General features: G+C 37.3%; 1 protein-coding gene across 5 annotated transcripts in view; it reads left to right on the top strand.

The window, feature by feature from the left end:
* Positions 1 to 22,614, top strand: part of ANKRD12 (ankyrin repeat domain 12) — a 65,895-nt gene that overhangs the window by 23,526 nt on the left and 19,755 nt on the right. For 3 of the 5 annotated variants that reach the window (XR_005103009.1, XM_037379256.1, XM_037379257.1), the window contains 5 exons: positions 3,823 to 3,970; positions 13,554 to 13,700; positions 14,709 to 14,909; positions 18,744 to 18,886; positions 20,477 to 20,624. Coding sequence is in view for 4 of the 5 variants with exons in the window: in XM_037379256.1 (XP_037235153.1) it covers positions 3,823 to 3,970; positions 13,554 to 13,700; positions 14,709 to 14,909; positions 18,744 to 18,886; positions 20,477 to 20,624 (787 nt within the window). In the remaining variant the exon portion in view is untranslated. Of the gene's footprint in view, positions 1 to 3,822; positions 3,971 to 13,553; positions 13,701 to 14,708; positions 14,910 to 16,249; positions 17,617 to 18,743; positions 18,887 to 20,476; positions 20,625 to 22,614 lie in introns of those variants that run through there. The other 2 variants (XM_037379258.1, XM_037379259.1) reach the window with 2 other exon arrangements.

Genomic DNA, 22,614 nt, shown 5'->3' on the forward strand with positions numbered 1-22,614 from the left:
GCGTGAGATATTTTATAGACATAAGAACACAATGAAATTTCAGTTTATCTGAATTTATACTTTAGAACTTAAATGGTCAAAACTAAAGAGGGAAGTGATAGGTATGTCGTCCAAAGGGGAAACACATTTGGGATTTCTAAGAATTAACTCTCTTTAAGAAGAGTCCAACAGTAGTGCCCAAAGCTGTTACAGTACCGTACAGAACAGGCTTCAGTATGTAATTCTCTCTGATAGGCAGAAAAAGAATGCTTATTCTCCCAGGGCTTAGTACATCTGCTAGATTATATGGCACTTTGTTGTCTCCTTTTGTGTATTGTCATTGATTGTAGCAGTACCAGACAATAGAGCTGGAATGGGATATCAAGAAATTGTCCAGACTGCTGTTTGTTAGCCTTCTGAGACAGTTTCTGTTGGAACAGATTAAAAATGTGTTCCTCATCACAGCACACTAGTATGGTTTTGTTAACAGAGAAAATTCTTCCTTGTTACTACATTCTCCAGTGAGGCATGCATTAAATGTTGAGACGTGCAGATCCAGTTCATCCGTTTGCCCCAGAGTAGAATAAGCTGTACTCGGTTCTTGACAGATGTTTGCCAGACCTTTTCTTTAAAGCCTTGCCTGATGGAAATTCCAGTCTCCTTGGGCAGTTTATTCTGATACTTAATTATGCTGACTGGCATGGAGTTAGATATTTAGTAGAAGGATAAATAACCTTTGTTTGTCTTCTGTTGCTGTCTAAAGTCATTAAATGTTCTCTAACTGTAGTGGACATGGAGAGTATGTAATGCCTTTCTCTTTGCAGAAATAGTTTATGTATCTGAACAGTATCATGTCTTGAGTGTTTTATATGATTAGCAATTTTCACTTTAGATTAATGAACCTCTTTAGAAGGTCCACAGATATTCTAAGTTACAGGTTGTTTTGTAAAAGATACCAGCTTTGGTTTAGGTTGCTTCCATGGATATCGTTAAACTAATACATAGGCCTATTCATGCTGAATTTTGAACCTTGCTTTGGACCCTGAAAAAAAGAGATGTCTATGCTGTTGCAGTGAGCAGGAGCATCTGTAACAGTGAACGTTCACTCTTTAAATCAAAATGCCTGTTCTGACCTACAGGGCTTGCTACCTTCTCTTCCCTTCTTTTACCTGAAGTTGAATCCAGGAGGCTGTTACATGTTTTCTGGCTTTTAATGTGGGGTCTTCTGATTGTACAGTTAATTACTTTTATCAGTTTGTAGAACCTTGATTTTATCCTGACTTTTCCAGTTTTGTTTTGTATCTAGATTGTTTTTCAAATTCACTAGTTATTTTACTTTCCCTTCGCCAGTGCTTTTTGCTTCTCCCTTTCTCCCAGTTGTGATGATGTCTGCATATCTAATTGCATCTCTGTTTCAGCATTGTCACAGAAAATACTAAATAGCATTGACTTCGTACAGACTTCTCAAACACCCTGTTTGTTGCATCTTTTAGGTTAGAAAATGCACCACTGATGGTGGCTAAATGCTTATTTCGACAACAGCAAAGTGACAAAATACCCTTTCCCCTCCCCCGCCCCATTTCTGTGTATTCTGTATATACCCTCTTCTTTCCTTTTCAATGTATCTTTATTTATCTGAAAATACACGTTTTGAACTGTCTTGCCTCCTAATTAGATCATCACAAAATTAATATTCAGTGATTATCAAAAGTAGTGCATCAGTCATAATATTTAATATAATGCATATATACAATTTAAGAGTAAGAGTAAATTTAAAGCGATCAAATTATTTAAGCAGCTTGTGTCTCTTTGAGCACATACTGATATACTTTACTGACTAGTACCAAAAAACTGATACTTTTTAAGGATTGCCAACCACAAAAAGTTTGCCTTTTTTTTTTTTCTATAGAAGAAGTTGAAAGCAAGGTTTCCTGCTTAAGACTTTAAAATTATTTTAATTGATCCTCTCTATTGCATAGTACCTAACGTAAGATAATATTCCAGAGAAAGCAATAAATTGTAATACTGCTTTATCATATTGTGGGAAATTTACATGCGTAAATATGACAAATAAATGAGTAGTTTGGAACAAGGTATGAGATAGCTCTTGGTGAGATTGGACTGCAGTGTGAAATTCAGACGTGTAGCAGAAGAGATCGGTATCGGCTTAATGGAGTTTGTATCTGCTCTTGTCAATTTATCTATTTGAAAATAATCAGTTGTGTTAGATTGATTAGCTTCTTTCAGAAGTAATAGTACAGACACTGTCTCCCAAGGCCTTAGGGGAGTCTTAAGGGGGTTTAGATTTTTAGACTTTCAGACTTCGATGTTCTAGCATGTAGGAAAAAGGCAGGGAGGAGTGTTTGTTGCTCCCTCTGGGATTTTGGAGGAGGGTTGGTTTTCATGTGTGGGTTTTATTCTGTGTTTTGGTTTAGGGGTTTAGTGTTTTGGGTTGTTTTGGTTTTGTTGTTTCCCCCTGCTCCTCCCTCCCCCCCCCTCCCCCCAGGTTTCCAAACTCAGAGCGAAGATAGATTTTGTCTGGGGGCACCAACCTGTTACTTCTGGAGTTCTTCTGACATAGACTGATCACTTCCTTGTGATTTCCCTGGTACAGATATTTGTCATCTGAAGATTGCAGTTTGTTTGCAGGTTCTTTTTGTAATCACTTCTGCCTACACTTTGCACACAATTTCAGTGTGTCAGATAATCAAACTACTCTTTGTACTTACGTTTGTTTTTTAAAAAAAAGAAAGGTGCTTTTGGGAATAGTACCTTTACTTGGAGTTATTTTCTAGTTTTTCTCTAATCTGAATAGATCTTTTAACTTCTTGCTTCAAAAGTACCAAGGAGCAGGCTTTTGTTTTTCACTGATTGGCAAGTCAGTGTATGTTCCTCTTCTACCTTTAGAAAATGAATCTTTTAGTGTTTCCATCTGATCATCTGTAGGAATGATACAAAGCTGTGGAGCTGTGATAGCTGACAGCTTGATAATATGTTTCTGCAGCATGTAATGAACAGAAAATGCTGTGTCTCTATATTGCATCTTGATTGATAGGCCAAAATGTTGGGGTTTGCAGAGGGTTCCCTCAAGCAGTCTTCTCACTAACCTGGTTTCTTTTACATACTTTGACGCTGTTATTAAGGTGATGAAACATAAGTTAATATTGTGCCCGTCCAGGTTTTTCTCTGTTTATCTTGAAATACATTTTGTAGGCCCAGATAAAAATTCCAAATAGCTTGTACCTATTTTTTTCTACATTTGATATGAGTTTTAAAAGTTTCTTCATTAATTTTCTAAGTTCTTTGTAAATTTTGTTTTAGAAAATGAAACACCACACTATTATTCTTGTTGAAACAGAGAGTTCTGTTTGGATGGATTACGGGGTGGGGGTGGAGGCAGAGGCAGGGGAGGGTTGTTAGAGGTTTTCTTTGTTGTTACTGTGTTCACAGTCTGAATTGCAGTGTGGGCTCTTAATATGCTTTTAATGTGATTATTATGTTGTGGTCAAAGAAGGAAATCGGGTTGGTCATTAAGACTTAGCAAATACTCATCCAGTTTGTGTTGTTTCTTTGCTTATTAATCAAGGCTCTAATAGGCAACAGTAGTTCTACAGTGAGAACTATCAGGAAGTAGAAATAACACAGAAGATACTCATTTTTAAAAGAAAGAAATGCCATTATTTTAGAAAGGTTACTTTAAAATTTTTTGAATAAACTATGTAATACATTTACTTACACACATGCATATACATTCTCGCATAGCAGGTCTTTTCAGTCTGTATACGTTATAAGACTATTCTGCTTTATGCAAAAATTACTTAGTATACTTTTTATTTATATTAGAGCAAGGACAAGATTGCATCCTACAGCAAAACTCCAAAAGTGGATAGGAGTGATGTGGGGAAGGAGATGAAAGAAAAGTCTTCCATGAAACGTAAACTTCCTTTTACTATTAGTCCATCCAGAAATGAAGATCGCAATTCAGACACAGGTAGAACCTTTTTATTTCCTTAACTAATTATTTGTTGATAAAATACATCCTAATTTAATTAATTGTATATTATGTTTTTATACTGATTAATTTTTTCCCCCATAAAAAAGGATACTAAGTATAAAAGTTGCTTGCTTGCTTCTAATTGTTGCATCTCAGCCTGATAGGCTTTCATCCTTATCGTTAGCAAGAGCTAACATGCCAGCATAGTTTATTTACATTTTCTGGTTGTTTCATAACCTCATTCTTTTGCTCCTATTTTAGTAATAAATCTTTCTTTTCATTGACATCTCTAGAGGTCCATTTGTTTAAACAAGTAAACTGATGAAAAGACATGTAAGTGCCTTGATTTGAGAGACAGCTGTCAGCCATTTGTAGCCTTTTCAGGGAGGGAGTGGGGGAAAGATTGGTAGATGTACTGTCCTTCATATAAAAGAAAAGGTTGCTAAGGTAATACAAGTAACTAAACTAGTCATGGAGAGCAAACTTTTCTTTCAGTCTAAGCTCCTGTGATCTGCTCGGGATACCTTTTCTGCACAGGCTCGTAGTTCTTCCTAACTTAATCATATTCTGTTAGCACTGATTTAAAGACTTCAAAATACTATTCTTGACATGGCTCTTTTCAAATCAAGATGGAGGGATCTGGATATATTCCAAGAGTACAGTTATCTCTGAGTCTAGGTAATCAGTTATCTGTGTCATAATTCAGTAGCAGTTCTGTTGGCAGCAGAACAGTATCAATGCCTTCTGGAAGGCCACCAGAAGGTATGTTCCCCAAATTTCTCAAAGGCGCAGTACTACAGTTTCTTGTACAGCGCTCACTGTACATTTGAATATTTTAATAAATAGGTAATTCCCATAATATGCTCTAGATTTAAATGCAAGACAGAAGTATATATCTCAGTACATGTTGAATTTTTGTCCAGGATGTATTTCATGCAGATTTGGCTCCTGGATATTACACTCATGTTTTTGTTACTGTAAAAAAAACATGGTATGAAATCCAAATTTGTAATAGTCACATTACAAAACAATACTCTTGGCTTTAGAACTCTGTTATCAGTGGTTTTACAGAATTTTAGTCTTACACTGTTCATGATACCGCTTGATTCTGAAAAGACCATGCATAATTTAAGAGTATGCTGCCAGCATCTGCTTTATTAAATTTATTGCTTGGTATTAGACCCTTACTATTTTTCATAATGGAAATAAATTTGTTTAGAAGTAATATTTAGCACTTATCTATTGTTTTCTGTGTTGAAAAATTTTCGTCATCTCTCCCTGGCCCCATCAACTTTAAATAATTCATTGTCACAGCATCTTGTAAGGTAATGTAATTGTTTGTGTTTCTCTTGCTATAGCATCTATTGTCCAGTTGCCACAAGCAAGATTGATTACTTTAGGCACTTAGACATGCACAAAAAGACAATGCACACACTACAAGACCTTTTTGTTGTATCAGGGAGATGAAATAAACAGTTCAAGTAGGAGCAAATATAACAATAGAAAGCACATAGCATTTAACTAATGCGTAGCAAACTTCATAGCCTGTTGTCCAGTTCATTACTGCTGAGGTAAAGAGGTAAGAGCAACTACCCTGTTTTGCAGATGAGGAACATAAGCTTTCCAGAAACTTTAGAGGCAGGAGCATTACTAGGATGAAAAAACAGTTCTTGTAGTGCTGATTCTGTACCTAACCAGTTAGATTAGACTAGTGAGAATTAACCACTGGAATTAACATTAGTGCCAGGCTTGTGACAGACATGGATTAGAACTGACATCAGTGATCATGAAATGTGGTGGTGCTTCTGACACAAACTTGGCGTTATACGTTGAAAAGGTTTGCCATCACTGGACAGAAATGTTACCTCTGACTGAAGTGTCTCCCTGATAGCTATTAAGTTTTTGGAGATGTGTAACCTGCAACAGACGAGGTGATGAAAAACTTCTTATCGGCTAGTAGTGATAGTGCTTAAAAAAAAAACCAAAAACAAAACAACCCACAATCTCAGTTTTCTTCTGATACTGTGTGAAAATCTGTAGTGGTATTCTAGGGAAATGGTCAAAGGTTGTGTATAAAATTCATAAATGAAAAGATTCTCAAGAGATATGTGGTACTACTCCATTGTTCCCACTGTGCATTACAGTTCCAGAATGTATTTTATCCTTTCCTGATAGTTTGCTTTTTAATAGCCTTCCAACATTTTCAGAGTTCAGAATAGCAAAACGTTCTTACTGCTTTGCTGAATAGTTTCTCTGTAACAGATAAGACCATTAAGTTTGATTTTTCCAAATGTTTTTAAAGATTTAGGGTCTTCGAAAAATGTCTGGGTGAACAAAAATCAAGAAATGCCATAAAAAGTAGTTACAGTATTAAAAAATTCGATTTAATTGTTTAATTGAATAAATGGTTTATCTCCAAGGTACTTGATAGGTTTGCTAGCTGACTGTAGAAATCCCATGATAATTGGGTTTTGTCCTGTTTAGGCGGGTAAATCGATCAAAGAATGGGAATACCTGATTTTTAGATCATTAGAGCCATCTTGGTTCTATCTCCAGAATATTCATCCATAAGTTAAGATTTTGTCTGTTTTGCTTTATTTTGGTAAAAATTGCCGCCTGAAGTTCCACTTGTTCCTTTTCATGGTGGGCTTATTTTGATTCAGGTGTTGTCTAGAAACTACAAATGACAATGAACATAGAAAGCCAAACTGAATGTTGATTTCTACATTATGTAGAGATGATTACTCTGCATAAAGTAAATTTTACAGAGTCACTTTTGGCAAGACTGAAATCAAACAGCACTTGTAGTGTCCCATAAGAGCCTAGGACAATTCTAGTCTTTGTGTTTATCTAAATTTAGTTTTAGATCGGTGTTTTTGCCTAAGAAACTGCTGCAATAAACTAGTATTAAACACTTTCAGATTTAGCCTTTAGGTTAATTTCTTCATAATTTCATACTGGTTAGGACTGAGTATAGTTGCCTAAAGGTAATCATCCAGTGCAGGTTGAAATGCCTGCAGTAGCAGAGAAGTCTGCAGTGGGCTGAAAGATAATGTGAGTCACAGGAGACCTGTGGCCTTCTGAAGAGGCCAGCAGGACAACGACAGCACCTGAAATGGCACTACATACCTGTCTTTAAGCAGCGGTGTCCTAGTCTGTTTCTTTCAGTGTGCAGGGGTCCGTTCTAATACACGATCCTGGTTTCGATGGCCATATAAATCTGAGGACTCTGTTATCACACACCCATTCTTTGATTAGAGCAACCACAAAAACTAATACAGTATATCTGTACTACAGTCAAATTTATTTATACTGCAAAATTTGCAGTATAGCTTTAGCCCTTATTTAAGTTAATCTTATGAAAGATTCTACATGCAAGCTTTAAGACTGGTAGAATGGCTGTTGGAAGGAGAAGCGTTTTTCATACCTTATTAAGTAAGTTCTCTGATTTGAGGTCTCCCGATCCAAAAACATAATTTGATTGAAAAACATCGGTTATTTAGACTAAAAAAAATTCAGTAATGCTATTTAATTGATTTATCTGGTTATTTTTAAATAACCTCAGATGTGGTTAGCAGAGTAAGAACAACAGGCAAGTGCTGCTTTTGCAAAGGACAAATTTCTTTTCTCTACCTTACTAGTTTGAAGAGAGAAAGCTGAATTTTTCATAATAATTAAACATAACTGCAGATTGCAAAAATCTTTGCATTGTGAAGATTAAGTGTAGGCTTTTTTTTTTTGCAGCGTTGTTATGTAGTTGATTATTCTGAAAGAACAACAGAAGTTAAATTACACTGAATGCGCTAGTTTGTTGATCTTCCCTTGGAATTAATGTTCTCCAGACTCTCTGTTTATAGTAGCATCTCAGTTTTGTTTTCTGACCCTTTCAATTTTGTCTGTAAAGTAGTCCAAACATGGCACAGTCATATTTCTTTCAGCATTTAGATGACATGCAGAAGAGCAAAGCAACTGACCTCTTTATGTTCCATGTGTACATCGTAGTAACACAATTTCTATACTTCTGCTTCCCATAGGTGCAGAGGTTAGTGGGGCTGTTAAAGGGAATGTTTACAGTGTTACTGCTTGCTGGGCTTGAACTTACTGTTCCGCTATTACAAGTTTCTTTAACTGTTGTTTGGGCTAGAGGCAGGAAAGTGGAGGTGGTTTTGTGTGTGTGTGTTAGTTTGGTTAAATATTCCATAAACTTGATTAATTAGGTATCACAATAGTACCTTGATATCTCTGCAGTGTTGAATATACTGTGAGGTCTCATCATCACATTCTCATCTTTCCCTTCTACTGAAGGTGGGAAGCAGCAGTCAATCATGATGTGTTTCTCTTTGAAATAACTTCAGTCAGATTAGCACAGTCACACAGACTTTAGTAACTCTTTCTCTTACTTTTGACATCTGCAGAATTGATCATCTTGACCTGTCTTCTACAGTTGTTAGTAATAAGCATATGAGTATTGTGTATCACTCCATCTTTTAAATTCCTTAGAAGCATTTATTTCAAGTAGTTCATATTTTAGCTTCACGTGGTCCTATTTCTTAATCCTGTTATTCCTTACAGTTTGCACTATGATAGGAGTTCTTCCTGAAACCTGACTGTCATGAGCCCTGAAAGTTGAATTTGGTCTTTTTCCTTTATTTTCTTTATCCACTAAGGTGGTTGTTTTACAAAATGGAATATTCTGTTACTTGGGCATGATTTGTTTTGAGAAATCCCCATGTCACATTATTTCTTTTCCTGAAACATTATAGAAATTACTTAACTGGGAATTTGTAGTTTATCTAAATAATAGAAAAGAAACAAACAAAAAAAAAACCCAAAACCAAAACCAACCAAACCAAAAACAAAAACAAAACCACTCCCGCCCCCTCAACAAAACAAAAAAACCCAAAAACCCAAGCCAGATCCATTATTGGTTGCCTTGGGATATAATCTGTCATGCATAAATTCTCCTAAAATAATTGCTGGTAATTCTGTTGTTTCTTGTGCCAGTACATTTAAGTACTGTAAGTGTATTTCATGAAGCGCTGCTACAAGTGCTGAAATGCACCTAAAGCACTGTTCACCAAAGACTTTAAAAAAAGGATTTAAGAATAGCCAGGAAAAAGCTTACATTGCAAAAGGAAAATCTTAAAAGGAATGTTGTCTGGGTAGATTTGGCTGCATATCATGAAGGTTACTTAATACAGATAATTGAACATGGAGCCACTTGAAGAGTTTTATTTTTTTGATAGCAAGTAAGAAATTCCCTGATCTTCTAACTACTGAAGAACACCAAATAGTGACAAGAAAATGAATGCAAAAGAAAATATTTGTATTCCATAGAGTTTGAAACAAAAATGCTCAAAAATAAAATTAAAAAAAAATTAAATTACTTTAACAGTCAATCTTATACATGAAATTGTACTTAAACTTAATTTCTTAAACTGAAATTTTATTATGAAAAATTATTCTATTAGGAACAGTTATTACTGTTCCAATTGTGTAAACATAAAGCACACAGCTGTGAAAAGTTTCCTGTTACCACAAGATAAAAGCATAGCTAAAAAGTTAAAGTTGCTGAATGTTAAATTGGTCTTCTGCTAAATAAAGTATAGTGTGCTGTGTGATGGTATTCTTGGAGCAGGGAAAACAAATCTTATAATACATTCTGTAGTAAGCATAATGGGGATTCTCAGTAATTTATAAGATTTTTTTCTTTCAATTTGTGTAGCTGTTTTAACAGCAGTTGCATTGTTGTTTTCCTGGGATTAAAAAAAAGGTAGTTTTTTACTATCTAATTTATTTGTGGGTTTATACAAATTTTTCTTCTATATGCCCCACTCCCTTCCTTTTGCTTCCTTCCACCCCTTCTGTCCTATGTTGTTTTATCTTGTACAGTCAGAGCCAGGACATATGCATCAGGTTCAGGGGGGAGAAGCAATATCCACTTACAGGACATGCTTTAGTAAATGGATTATCAGGTGCAACTGCTGTAGTCCTGAGAATTGATTTTTTTTTTTTTTTCGGTTTGTTGTTGGTCATATTAATTTTGTGTATTGAACTGTTCAGATTCACTGAAAACACGTGTGAGGTCTGACATAAGTTTTAATAAAATTGTATGGGTTTTGAGTGGTAAGGGCATCATTGCAGTATAGCTTGGTGAGAGCAATTTTATTCTTACTTGGTACTTTTCATTGGTAAGCTCTAGAAATGCTTTGCAAACACTGTTACTAAAAAGTAATAGAAGAATAATGTGCCCCACCACTGAAATGCATTGGAATAGGTAGAGGAGGATCTTCATGATGTTTGACAACAGTAAACGTGAGACAGGAATAAATTGTGTTCATTTACTTAGTAGTTTTTTATAATAAAATCATTAAACAACCAAACAACCAAAAAAAAATCCCAAACAAAAGCTAACAGATAAAAATACCTGGGAAAGTACACTGTATAGTAAAAAAGTAAAAGCTAGATTGTCAGAAGATTTATTTCACTTATTTTGATGTATTATTTTCTCAAGCTGATTATATCTATAAAATTGTAAGGAATAATTCAGAATGAAAATGAATGTGCTTTTCAAGAAAAGAATCATGAGCAGTAAATAGCTTAAGCTACAAAACGGCACATCATGCCAGACAAACGGAAATGTGTTGTTTTGATGGAAGTACTGAATTAGTCAGTGAAGTGTGCTGTATGTTATCCTTGGAGAGACAACAACATATTTGAAGTGAAAAGTTGAAAGTACAATTGCACTGTAGGGTTTTCTTCAAATTTTCCTATGCAGATGTTCTGGTGATAGGGCAGTAGTGTTGGTTTGGATGTTGAATTAATTTTTTTAGGTGTTCAGGAGTATGAGATGCATGCGGTTTAGAAAAAATCTCAATTACTTCTGTAAAAGGGACCTGGCTTCCTTTTTAAACATGATGGATAAACTGGGGGGGGGGGGAAGGATGTTAATATGTACATAGGTCTGCAGCTTTCCATTCTTAAAATAGCCTTGCTTATAATTGTTTAGTCTGTAAAATCATGTATTTCTTCTTTGATCACCATGGAATTTGAGATCTGCACTATATGCATGCCTTCCTCTGCCTCGGGAGTGTTGCATTACTACAGCCTCTGTCTGTAATCAAGCCTGGAAGATGAGATTTAGAGAAGGCTAGGAAGGCAGAAAATGAGCTGGGAGGAAACAAGTGAAACAAGGAGGGCCACAGAGGGCCTGAGGCAGAAGTGTAGAAAATCAAAAGATAAAAAAAGAGTCAGTTTGGGGCTTAATGGAACATGGAATCGCATGGTTAGAAACCTCAAAGGGACTAAATAAAAATTACAAATTAAAAGTTAATTTTTGTCTCTCTGCAGAAGATCACTGAGGTTTGCCTCAATGGAGTCTTCTGTTTTAAGATTTTTCTGCTTTTGCAGATGACAAATACATGGTTTTTTAATGATGTTTTTATCATATAGGTGTTTGAGCTTGGCATTTAGGAAGGGAAACGGGAACCAGTCTAACGATGGGGACAATAATAAAAGCAAAATCCCCACCCCCTACTTTAACTTTAGCTTAATTGCATTTCCAGAAGTTTTGTAGTGTGACCCAAAATACTAAGATTAACTAAAATGGATGAACAGTGTCTCATCAGATGGTAATTGGTCACAGTAAAAATAAGATTAAATAACTGACTACAGAAAAAGCTAAAAAGATCAGTGTGCCAGCTGGGATTAACTAATAGTAACAATCCTCAACCAATTCCCAGACGAATTCTAGCATTTTAGTATGGCCAAGTCTGGTCAAGCAGTCCCACAACTTTCCTCCCAGCCCCCTTTTCGTTTGTTATATATTCTCTTGTAATTTTTAGAGCTCAGCTTCGTTTCATGTACTTACTTGCTTTATGGGAGTTGGCTCATGGCACAGAGGAGAAAAAGCAGGCAACAGACATGCTTATGGAATTCTGTCCCTATCTTTGTGGTCAGTGGTCCAGCCTGGAGGTGAGCTGGGATTACCCATGACTGCAGGGTGCGGAGTCCTGTCCAGCTGTTAAAGGACTGTTAGGAAGGTGGTCGGTAGGGAGGCTTCCAGAAGGAGAAGATGTAGTAGAGTGAGCAGAATCTCTGGAAAACCTAATACTGAACCTGGGCTTTTAGGGAAGGAAACCAGGAGAATTATTTGCTCGGGGTTTGGAGATGGTGCTTCCGTTGGTTGAGTCTGTTAGAATATTCTTCGGACCATTCCTTCCTGACAGTGGTGGTTAGAATTATTTTTTTTAACTCTTTCAAAACTTCTAATTCCAAATCGCCTGATTTGTTATTAAGGTTCCTTGAGCCATCTTTTACATCCAGTGCATTTTTATTCAAGTAGTAGTCTTAGAGGCTCTGAAGAAAAAAAGTAGACATTACAGATCTAACATGTAAGCTACCTAAAAGATATAAATTGTTGTGTTTGATAAGAAGTTGTTAAGACGGAAAAAGAGTAGTTGCCTAGAAAGACAAGGTTTTGCACAAAATGAATGGTCTTCAGTACACATAAATGTAAACTAATATGTCTCTAGAAAACACAGTTAAACAATAATGACCAAGTAGGGAGATCTGTAGGAAACAGTTGTACCAAAAGAAATTTCATGCATGGAGAGTTTGTACTTGTTTGATGTTAAGATCATTAAACACTGCTCCAGTTAAGTGATTTAGTCAAAGCCACTTAAATCACAAATCAGTTGTTTTCTATCATACTTTAACCTAAATGCCTGCTTTTGGCTTATGGGACTTTTACACAGGAAAATGAAGGAGGAACTTTTTTAAAAGGATGGAAGATACAGGCCAAAGTTTCCAAATCACACAAATAAAGTTCTAGTTTTTAAATTCATTAGATGTTAAAAAATTGTGTGATTTCAGAGCACATTTAACCAATCTGAAGATCTGTGAGAGTTTGTAGGTGCTGAATACTTTAGAAATGATTTGTTTATTCAGATGTGTAATTTTAGCTTCTGGTTTAAAACTTGGACATGAAATATTAAACAACTTCCATAAATATTCATGAAAGAAGTTATGTATATAAAATAGCTGTATGTTTTTGAATTATATGAAATTTGGAGAAGAAATTAAGCTGAAGTAACAGGATGAGCTTGAGAGAAATACATCTTTTATCAAACTACACAATACCAATATTAAAAAGTCTTTTCCTAATTTTTAACATGGTGTCTGGAGATAAGTAGAGTAGACCACAATCTCAGATCTGTATTCAAGGCTGAAAGTTGACTAGCTGATCTTACAGAATTTTTTAAGCACCTGACTTGATTCTCTGAAAATCAAAGTTATGACATATGTAATCTTCTTGCTGTGAAACAGGTTTTTCATCTTTCAGATTTTTTTTGTAATCTTCCTTACAGCTTTAAGTGCTTTAACTCAGTAGCTTAGTATCCTGTTGCAATTAGAACAGGTAACCAAAACTAATGCAAATGCAGTAAATTATAGATGCAATTTCCGTTTCTTATCACCTACCGCCAACTACCAGTTCACATACCTTAAAAGGATATTTTTATTTCTAGAAAAATGTTCAAATAGAACAGTGGTTTGAGTTTATAAATGTTAATATTTCCAGAGAAGGAAGGTCCGGAGAAAAAGAAAATGAAGAAGGATGCAGGAAATAAGAAATCAACACCAGTTAGCATTCTTTTTGGTTATCCTCTGTCAGAGCGCAAACAGATGGCACTTCTCATGCAGATGACGGCAAGAGACAACAGTCCAGGTGATCTTACAAAGTTAACAGTTTTCTTTCTCCTGCCTGTTTAATTCTGTTCTGTCAGAATATTCTGAACCCTGCTGTTTTTTCAGCAATCCTTGACTTTTATTGAAATTATAAAAAATTATTCATAATTCTTTTAAAACTCTTCCTTTGCATTGATGAGTGATTTGATGAAAAAAATCTTCAGTATTTAGGTGCAAAGTTTTGCATTATGATAGGTGTAAAATCTGAAAATCTCTTTTCTTCCATTGTTTTTTTTTTTGTTTGCCTCTCAAACACTGTTCCATGTGTATTACTTAAAAACTAAAGTATTATCTGTGTTTTTTATGAAGTTTAACTACTGTCTCATTGTCTGAATTTGAAGCAGGATTTTAATTTAGAAGGAAACTGGATCATTTCCTTAGGATCTAATGGGAGAGGAGAGGCACCTTCTTTTTAATTCGGAACCTCAAACTGTCCTTGGTCCATTTGTATTTAAAAGACCTTATGTATGCTATACAGTTGTAATGTTGGGGTTTTTTTAAATTGGCAATTAAAAGTGAATGGCTGCATTTCCTTAAGGAATTATCCAGCCCACTGGAAAATATTTGGGTTGGCACAGCTGAGGAAGTACATAGAGTACAGTATACAGATTGTAATTCCTTAAACTGGCATCCCACTACATAAAAATGTAGTGGAATTGTGCTGGAGGAAGAGGAAGCAGGGTAGATACTAATTTTCATGATCATGCTTTGTTTCAGCAGAATTTATACCAGAGTATGTGAACCTTGTAGTTTGGATAGAAGTCATCTGTTCTTGAAACCTAGTTTAAAAATAGTGCCATTTTGCAAAACACCCTTTTGCACATTCAAAGAGGCATTTTGTTGGTATGTGTAAAGTGTCAAATACTTCCTTTATTTGTATACAGTTATTTCCTGATTATTGTCATCTTTGAGTGCAAGTGTTAAAAGAAGGTGAAGTAAAAATATTATTAAATAACTTGCAGTGACCATTTAAAAACTTATTTTGTAGATTCCACCTTAAATCATCCCTTACAAACAACACCAACACAAAAGAAAACATCAAGCTCTTCTTCAAGACAAAAAGACAAAGTTAACAAGAGAAATGAACGAGGGGAAACTCCTCTACATATGGCAGCAATTCGAGGGGATGTTAAACAGGTTAAGGAGTTAATCAGTTTAGGTGCAAATGTGAATGTAAAAGATTTTGCAGGTAAGTTGATACATGTTCTTTTAACGGCACAAATTCAAAATTAATGCCGAGGTTGTTATCAGATGTTTAATTTCGGTTCATGCTATATGCAAATGAAAAAATATAACTTTAAACTTACTAGATAGTCTGAAGTCATGGTTTTTATTTCTGATGGCAGTGGTAGTACTGGGACACTAATAATATATTATTAGAACAGTGTATTAATACCTGGAGGTTTTAGTTCTGACCAGGGCCTTTGCATGCTAGGTATTTACAAGAATATGTGTGCGTTCTTGCTGAACTTTGTAGAATTATACTAGGTGAAGTCAGTAATTGATAATAAAATTGTAGTCTATGTGAGGAGATACCAAGTGTAGGAACAGTGAAGGTGGTAGCTCTGTAATGTACACTGTCTTCTTACTGGGACAGCAAATATGCACCAAAGCAGATGAGTGTGATACAGCTCACACTTGCCATCTAGTCCTGCTACATTAATGGTAGTTTTGATATGTCAGTATTTGCTGTGATTTCAGCACTGATTGATGAACTTCAAGGTGAGTTGTAACTTGTACCATATTTTTAGTAACCTTGATTTGGTATCTTTCTTTATGGTCTGTCTGTCTGTAAGACCTCCTAAACAATTTTTTTGAACCTGCTGACCGACTTTTGCCTATTTTGCTTTTGATAACTCACAGTAGTTGAGTTTCTACATGCTGTAGTGAAAATCTCCAGCAAATGCGAGGTCCCCAAAGTAATGCTTTCACAGAAGACAGAACCTGCAGTTCTGAGTTCAGTAGTTGCCAGTTGTTGATTGGCCAGGCACAGAACTGAATGCATTTACATAGTGGCATAAGCTACAGTACTTGCTGGTTTTTCCTCAACTAGTGTAAAAAGGCCTAAAGATTAAGAGCTGGAGTATTGGGTAGAGGTTTAGGGCACAGAAGGAGGTTGGGGTGATGAGGAGGGATGTAACAGAGTGAAGGGAAGGCCAAATCAGAGGATAAAGGTGAGGTGCAGAGGTTGTGGGGTTGGGGACTAGGAGACATCTGTAAGATTCATTAGACAGTAGATGGCAACACTAGTAGTTTCAAGTTTTTTAGAGGCATTGCATAACAGAAGCAAAAACATAATCAAGGTCTGAATGAGAATTTTAACTAGACCTACAGCAAAGCCTACTAAAGATGCTCAGTTTATGGGTCTGGATGGTTATCATGAGAATAATACTCTCAAATGGGAATGGGTGAGATGAGCTGAGGTATCGAGCCACCGTGGAAGAAATCGAGAACTATGTGGTAAAATTAGCTATTAATGAGATGGACTAAAATCTTGATTATTTTTTTTAGGTTAGAAACAGAATAGTAATGTCTTGGTTTGCAGTGGGTAGCTGAATTTGTGCTTGAAGATGAGGCTGCTGAGGACTGATATGTAGAGGAAAAAGAGAAAGGAAGCCTGTGACCTCTTCAGAGAAGTTGAGAGAGGAGATGAGAAGAACTTGTTGACAAGAGCAATTTTAGAAAAGGAGGGGGAGGTTCAGGGGAAGACAGGCCCATAGAAATCACAGGGAGAATAGAAGTGCTTCAAGAAGAGATGTTGTGGTGGGTTAACCTTGGCTGGCTGCCAGATGCCCACCCAGCTGTTCTCTTACTTCCCTTCCTCAACAGGGCAGGGGGAGAAAATAAGGTGGAAAAAAGCCCTCATGGGTTGAATTAAAGACCGTTTAATGAGAAATGCAAAAGCTGCATGTGCAAGCAAAGGGAAAAGAGGAATTAATTTACTACTTCCCATTGGCAGGCATATGTCCAGCCACATCCTGAGAAGCAGGGCCTCAGCAGGTGTAATGGTTGCTTGGGAAGACAAGCACCATAACTACAAACATCCCTCCTTCCTTCTCCTTTCCCTGAGCTTTTATTGCATGACCATCTTATAGTATAGAATATACTTTTGGTCATTTTGGGTCAGCTGTCCTAGCTATGTCCCCTCCCAGCCTCTTGTGTAGGGAGAGGGAGAAAGCCTTGACACTGTACAAGCACTGTTCAGCAGAAACACTGGTGTGTTATGAACAGTATTTTAGCCCCAAATGCAATGCACAGCACACTGTAGGCTGCTACGAAGCAAGTTAACTTCGTAGCTTCATCCCAGCCCAACCTAGTACAGACATTTAACTAATTTTAAAGGCAGGTGAAAGGATAAGGAGAATGGCTGAGAGCTGGTTCTGAGAATCACTTGGGAGCAAGTCGTTGGAGACTTCATTCAAAACTCTGGAGGAGGTGTTAGGGATCAAGTGAGATACTTTTCTATTGGTAATCCAAAGTGAGAAGCAGAGGTCGCTGAGCTTCAACATTCTGTGCAGAAGTCAGAAGAGGGAGAGGATTTGAGCAGTGAGTCATTAGTGGAGAAAAATAAGAGTTTAGGATGTAATGAAGTTTAGAGAATTACAGGTTTTTTTAGCTAAGAATTTGGCAGAACTAAAGGAGCAGAAAATGAATTAGTAATGGAGGAAGTAACTGCTCATGGGCTGTCTGCCAGAATGATACTGCCGTGTGAGAACAAGAGTAAAGGAAACAGATGTTGAGAGCAAGCCAGGGCTACAGTTGGCAGGCTGGACATTGTGATAGGATAGAAAGGAAAAGCAGTAAAACATGGAGAACAGCGAGTTACGGAGAGAATTAACAAGGGGAAAGAAGACTGGGATCAGAGGTCTGAGAGCAGAAGAGTGTCATCATTGTGGGTGAGTGGAAAAAGGGAAAATGATGGGAAAGAAGGGAAAGTGGGAAAGGGGAAAAGAAAACGGAAAGAAGGTGGTGTTAGCCAGGCACTATTGGAAGTGAGTGACCCAGGTGATAATTGGAAAGGGAATTTAGTATAAGGAGATCAGGAGAAAGTGTTTTGCTGTAGAATAAGGCCGAAGCTTTATTTTCCTTTTTTTATTATTTTTTTTATTTAAATGAGTGGCAGGTGAGAAGTTGAGTGGGAGATGAAGATGAGAAATTACCTTACTGAGGGATTAGATAGGTTAGGGTTTTCGTGTACCTCCTCTTCATGGATGTACAAGACCATTACTTATTACATGCAGAGTTCAAGTGAATAAACTCTTCCAAACTTGCACTGGTTATGCTGGAAACTATAGTTGAGTGCCTTCCCAGAACTGGGCTTTGAGAAGGCATCAGCAACAGGGTAGAAGTTCAGGGCATCTATGAAGTGGAAGGCATCGAGTTGTGGAGAAGGAATTGAGGTAAGGAATATAGTGTGTGGGTTGATCATTGTCTTCAGTTGAGGCTCTGCTACAAAAAAATCAATGTGGAAATGAAAATTGCAAAAATTTACTAATATTCTAGGAAATATCAGGAATTAATTCTCTGCCAATGTTTATTAATAGCTTGTTATCTAGACTAATAGCTGCTGAATGTTACTAGTGATTCCTGGTACGTGGTCAGTGGCTCTGTAGGAGCACTGGTTATGACCATTTGCCATACTTATTTCCACTAGTATGATTTTCAAACTGTTTCCACATAGGATAATGTTATTTATATATTACCTAACACTATGTTCAAATGCTCACTAGTCAAAGTATTTCTAACATGTTTAGCCTGGGAATTTTGTGCCAGATTTTTTCTTTTACTATTTGATTAGTGATTTCTGTGTTCAATTTAATCACAGTAAAATTTGGAATTTGGCATGAAGCTTGAAGTTGATAAAGCATGTGTTTTGCATCAGATGGATGGCATTATCTTCCTGCCAACTACTGTGTGAGAGTTTGAAATGTTTCAAGGCAATAGAAATCTACAGCACAGGAAAAAGAAAAACAACGTAAATCTTCAGCTTTTCAAACTTGCACTTAACTACTCTTCACTGTAGGTTGGACACCACTGCATGAAGCCTGTAATGTTGGTTACTACGATGTTGCTAAAGTCCTGATAGCAGCAGGAGCTGATGTGAACACACAGGGCTTGGATGATGATACGCCACTTCATGATTCTGCTAGTAGTGGTCATAGAAATGTGAGTACTGGGAGAGTGGGAAGGGAAAAAATAAGTGGTTTGAAATGCACAGTCTTTAGAACAAATCCTAACTGTCCTGATAGCTGTCATATGGTTTTATAATTCTGCTTCTGCTGTTTTGGGTTCATCTTAAAGCTGTTCTGATTTTCATCTTGCTTTTCATTTTACTTCTATCATCAGATATTTTCTACCCTGTCTGTTTTCTTAAATGTTTAAAAGTTTCAGTTTTACTTTTTTACTAAAACACTTAAAATTACTTTCTTTTAAGACTTCTACTGTATAGAATTCTCACAGTGCTATGGATATGCTATCCAAATAGTACGTGCTGTGTATGTATATATATATATATATATAGATGTATAAACATTTAAAGCTATATAGCCTACATGTATTTTTACATCTTTGTTTATGGACTTTGACGCAGAGCACTGATGTATGTATATTCTTAATATTTTTTTTTGATTTGCCAATAATTACTTAGCAGAGAGGATAAATGGAGGACTGTAGGTATTTTATATTGCTTTCTGAATTTGTTCTAGTTTTCTGCTAGATGCAGAAATGACTCCACTCTCCTTTTAGATCTCTTTTATTTCATTGCTCTGTATGATTTGCTGTATAAAGCAGAAAATAGAAAACATCCTTAAGTATACCTTCCAAACAAGATGTTCGGTTTGAAAGGATCTTCTGGAAAAGCTAGAGAAGTGAATTAAGATAATCTGATTGGGAAACTTTTATTAACTGTTCAGTAACTGTTTCTTATGGGTATCTAAACAAAAGTGGGTATTTACTACAGTTTTATGCAAGTTTGACCTAGACTTTTGGAGAACAGGACCTCTTGCTTGTCTGGTTTCAGTATATGTATCTGAGACCATCTCACTGACATTATGTATTGGAAAAACTCTGAAGTTTCATGTTAACATACCACAGTCTGGTGAAATTCCCCATTCTTAACATGTAGGACCAAAAAAACAGTAACCCATACTGGATGCTGTGCTGAAAATGAAGTGGACTTGGTATTGTTGTAACTTCAATGATTAGTTGCCCTTGATGTTACAGGAATTTATGATTTTGCTGTATTATATTCAGTTGGGGAAGGGTGTAGTTTGTTCTTCCACTAAGATATTTGGATCTCTGTCAGGGCTTTTCTGAAATGCTGTGGTAACCAATGCTGCTAGTACTTGAAAAACTTCCCTGTTCCTTAGGGTTAAGTTCTATAAAATTCAGAGCAAGGAGGTGAATCAAGTGCAGAAGAGCACCAAGCTTGGTAGGTGAGGAACCAGATGAATTGTTGAGGAAACGCTAGAACAGCAAGAACAAAAGGCCACTGTTGCTTTTATTTATGATGGTGCCACATCTGTATAACAGAGGGACAACTTTCTTTAGTCTTCCCCGTTACCTCTTCTAACAGGCAGATTACATATACCTGGACTTAGCATTCTAGTTGCTGAAGACTTGCTTTCGAGTCTCAGTTTCATAGGTAGGAGTTTAGGATCTCATATTAGTTATCCACATTCGTGTGCAATGGGAGATATTTATGCTGGTCAAGTAACGTTGTGGAACACCTGAAAGTTAATTTATTTAATTTTGCAGATTGTGAAGCTGTTGCTTCGACATGGTGGAAATCCATTTCAAGCCAATAAGCATGGGGAGAGACCTGTTGATGTTGCTGAAACTGAAGAGCTGGAAATGCTATTGAAAAGGGAGGTGCCCATCTCTGATGATGATGACAGTTGCTCAGGTGAAAGTAGCCATTTAATTGCTTACTTCAGGTGCATCAATTTGGCTGAAGTTAGGTGGTTTTAATCTTTTGCATAACATTAGCTATTAAAGAGTTGCTGCAGGTAGCAGTTGCTATTGTTGTTTCCTGCTTTTAGAGGTAGTTTTCAAATCTTTTGAGTTGATTTATCTGAAATATTTATCCTGACCTTTTTCCTGCCCCTCTGCCTAATAAGCCTGTCCCCCTCTCCTTAATAAGCCCTACCTCAGAATGGTGGGTTTTCCAGAGAAAGATACAGAGAAAAATCGTGTTTATTATACTACGAAGTGGTTTCTGAGAGGTCTTCTTGGGGGAAAATATCCCCAAAGTCACTTGCTTCATGGGCTTAGTAGATGAGTTGGCAGCTAGTGTCACACGTGGGTAAAACTTACACTTGGTAAAGAAAAATCCTTGCCAGTGGGCGAATCACAAATTTGTGAAGGTGACCAGGTAGTAGCTTGCTTACATGGAGGCAGTAATTCTTGGCCCCAACTGTATTTCTGAAGATTATGGTACAGGTATCACCTCTTGGGACACAGAAAGAACTGTTTTCTCCTTGGAAGCAAAAGATTCTTGACAACAAGTAACTTGAGTGCAGGGAGCAACTTCTCATTCTGCTTTCACAGAATCTTCAGGAATTCAGATCCTTTTGAGTAAAAGAAATCAGGTGGATTGAAAACTAGCTGAATGGCCAGGCCCAGAGCATGGTGATGAGTGGCACAAAGTTTAGTTGGAGGTCAGTAACTGGCAGTGTACTTCAGGCGTCAGTACTGCGTCCAGTTGTGTTTTACCATCTTCATTAATGACTGGGACAGAGTATGCTGTCAGGAAGCTTGCTGATGGCACAAAACTGGGAGGAGTGGCTGATGTGCCAGAGGTTCATGCTGCCCTTCGGAGGGGCCTCAGTAGGCTGGAAAAATGGACTGGCAGAAACCTCTTGAAGTTCAACAAGGGGAAATGTGAAGTCCTGTACCTGGGGGGGAAACAACCCCAGGTACCAGTACAGGCTGGGGTCTGACCAGCTGGAGAGCAGCTTTGCAGAAAAGGCCGTAGGGGTCATGGCGGACACCAGGTTGAACATGAGCCAGCAGTGTGCCCTTGCAGCAAAGGTGGCTGATAGTGTCCTGGGCAGCACTAGGAGGAGCCTTGCCAGCAGGTCGAGGGAGGTGATCCTGACCCTCTGCTCAGCACTGGTGAGCACTGGAGTGCTGGGTCCAGTTCTGGTCTCACCATATGAGAGAGACATGGACATACTGGAGAGAGTGCAGTGAAGGGCCCCAAAGCTGCTGAAGGGACTGGAGCATCTCTCCTGCGAGGACAGGCTGAGAGAGCTGGGGCTGCTAAGCCTGGGGAAGCGAAGGCTCAGGGGGATCTTACCAGTGTACACAGATACCTGAAGGGAGGGCGCAAAGAGGACAGGGCCAGGCTCTTTGTGGAGGTGCCCGGTGACAGGGCCAGAAGCAAAGAGCACAAGCTGAAACACAGGAGGATCCCTCTGAACAGCAGGAAACATTTTTTACTGTGAGGGTGACCAGGCACTGGCTCAGGTTGCCCAGGGGGAGGCTGTGGAGTTTCTGTCCTTGGAGATACTCAAAAGCTGTCTGGACACAGTCCTGGGCAACGGGTTCTGGGTGTCCCTGGTTCAGTGGGGCATTGGCTCAGATGACCACTAGATGTTCCTTCCAACCTCAACCATTCTGTGATCCTGAAAATAACAGGAGGGAGAGCATCGTGTCACATGAACGTTAAAGTCAGTTTCTTTTCCCCTAACAATCAAAAAAAAAAAAAACCAACAAAACCAAACCAACTAAACAAATTAACAAAAAAAAAAAAAAAAAAAGATCAAAAACAAATGGCTAGGAATGTTTTCTGTTCAAGATTTCACTGTAGTTCAAGCCAAATAAAAAAGTCATGTTGTCCTATGTAGAGCTAGTGAATGTTCTGATGTAGTGTTAACTTTTTTGGCATTAGA

Source organism: Falco rusticolus, chromosome 3, assembly GCF_015220075.1.
Source record: "Falco rusticolus isolate bFalRus1 chromosome 3, bFalRus1.pri, whole genome shotgun sequence".
Classification (NCBI taxonomy): domain Eukaryota; kingdom Metazoa; phylum Chordata; class Aves; order Falconiformes; family Falconidae; genus Falco; species Falco rusticolus.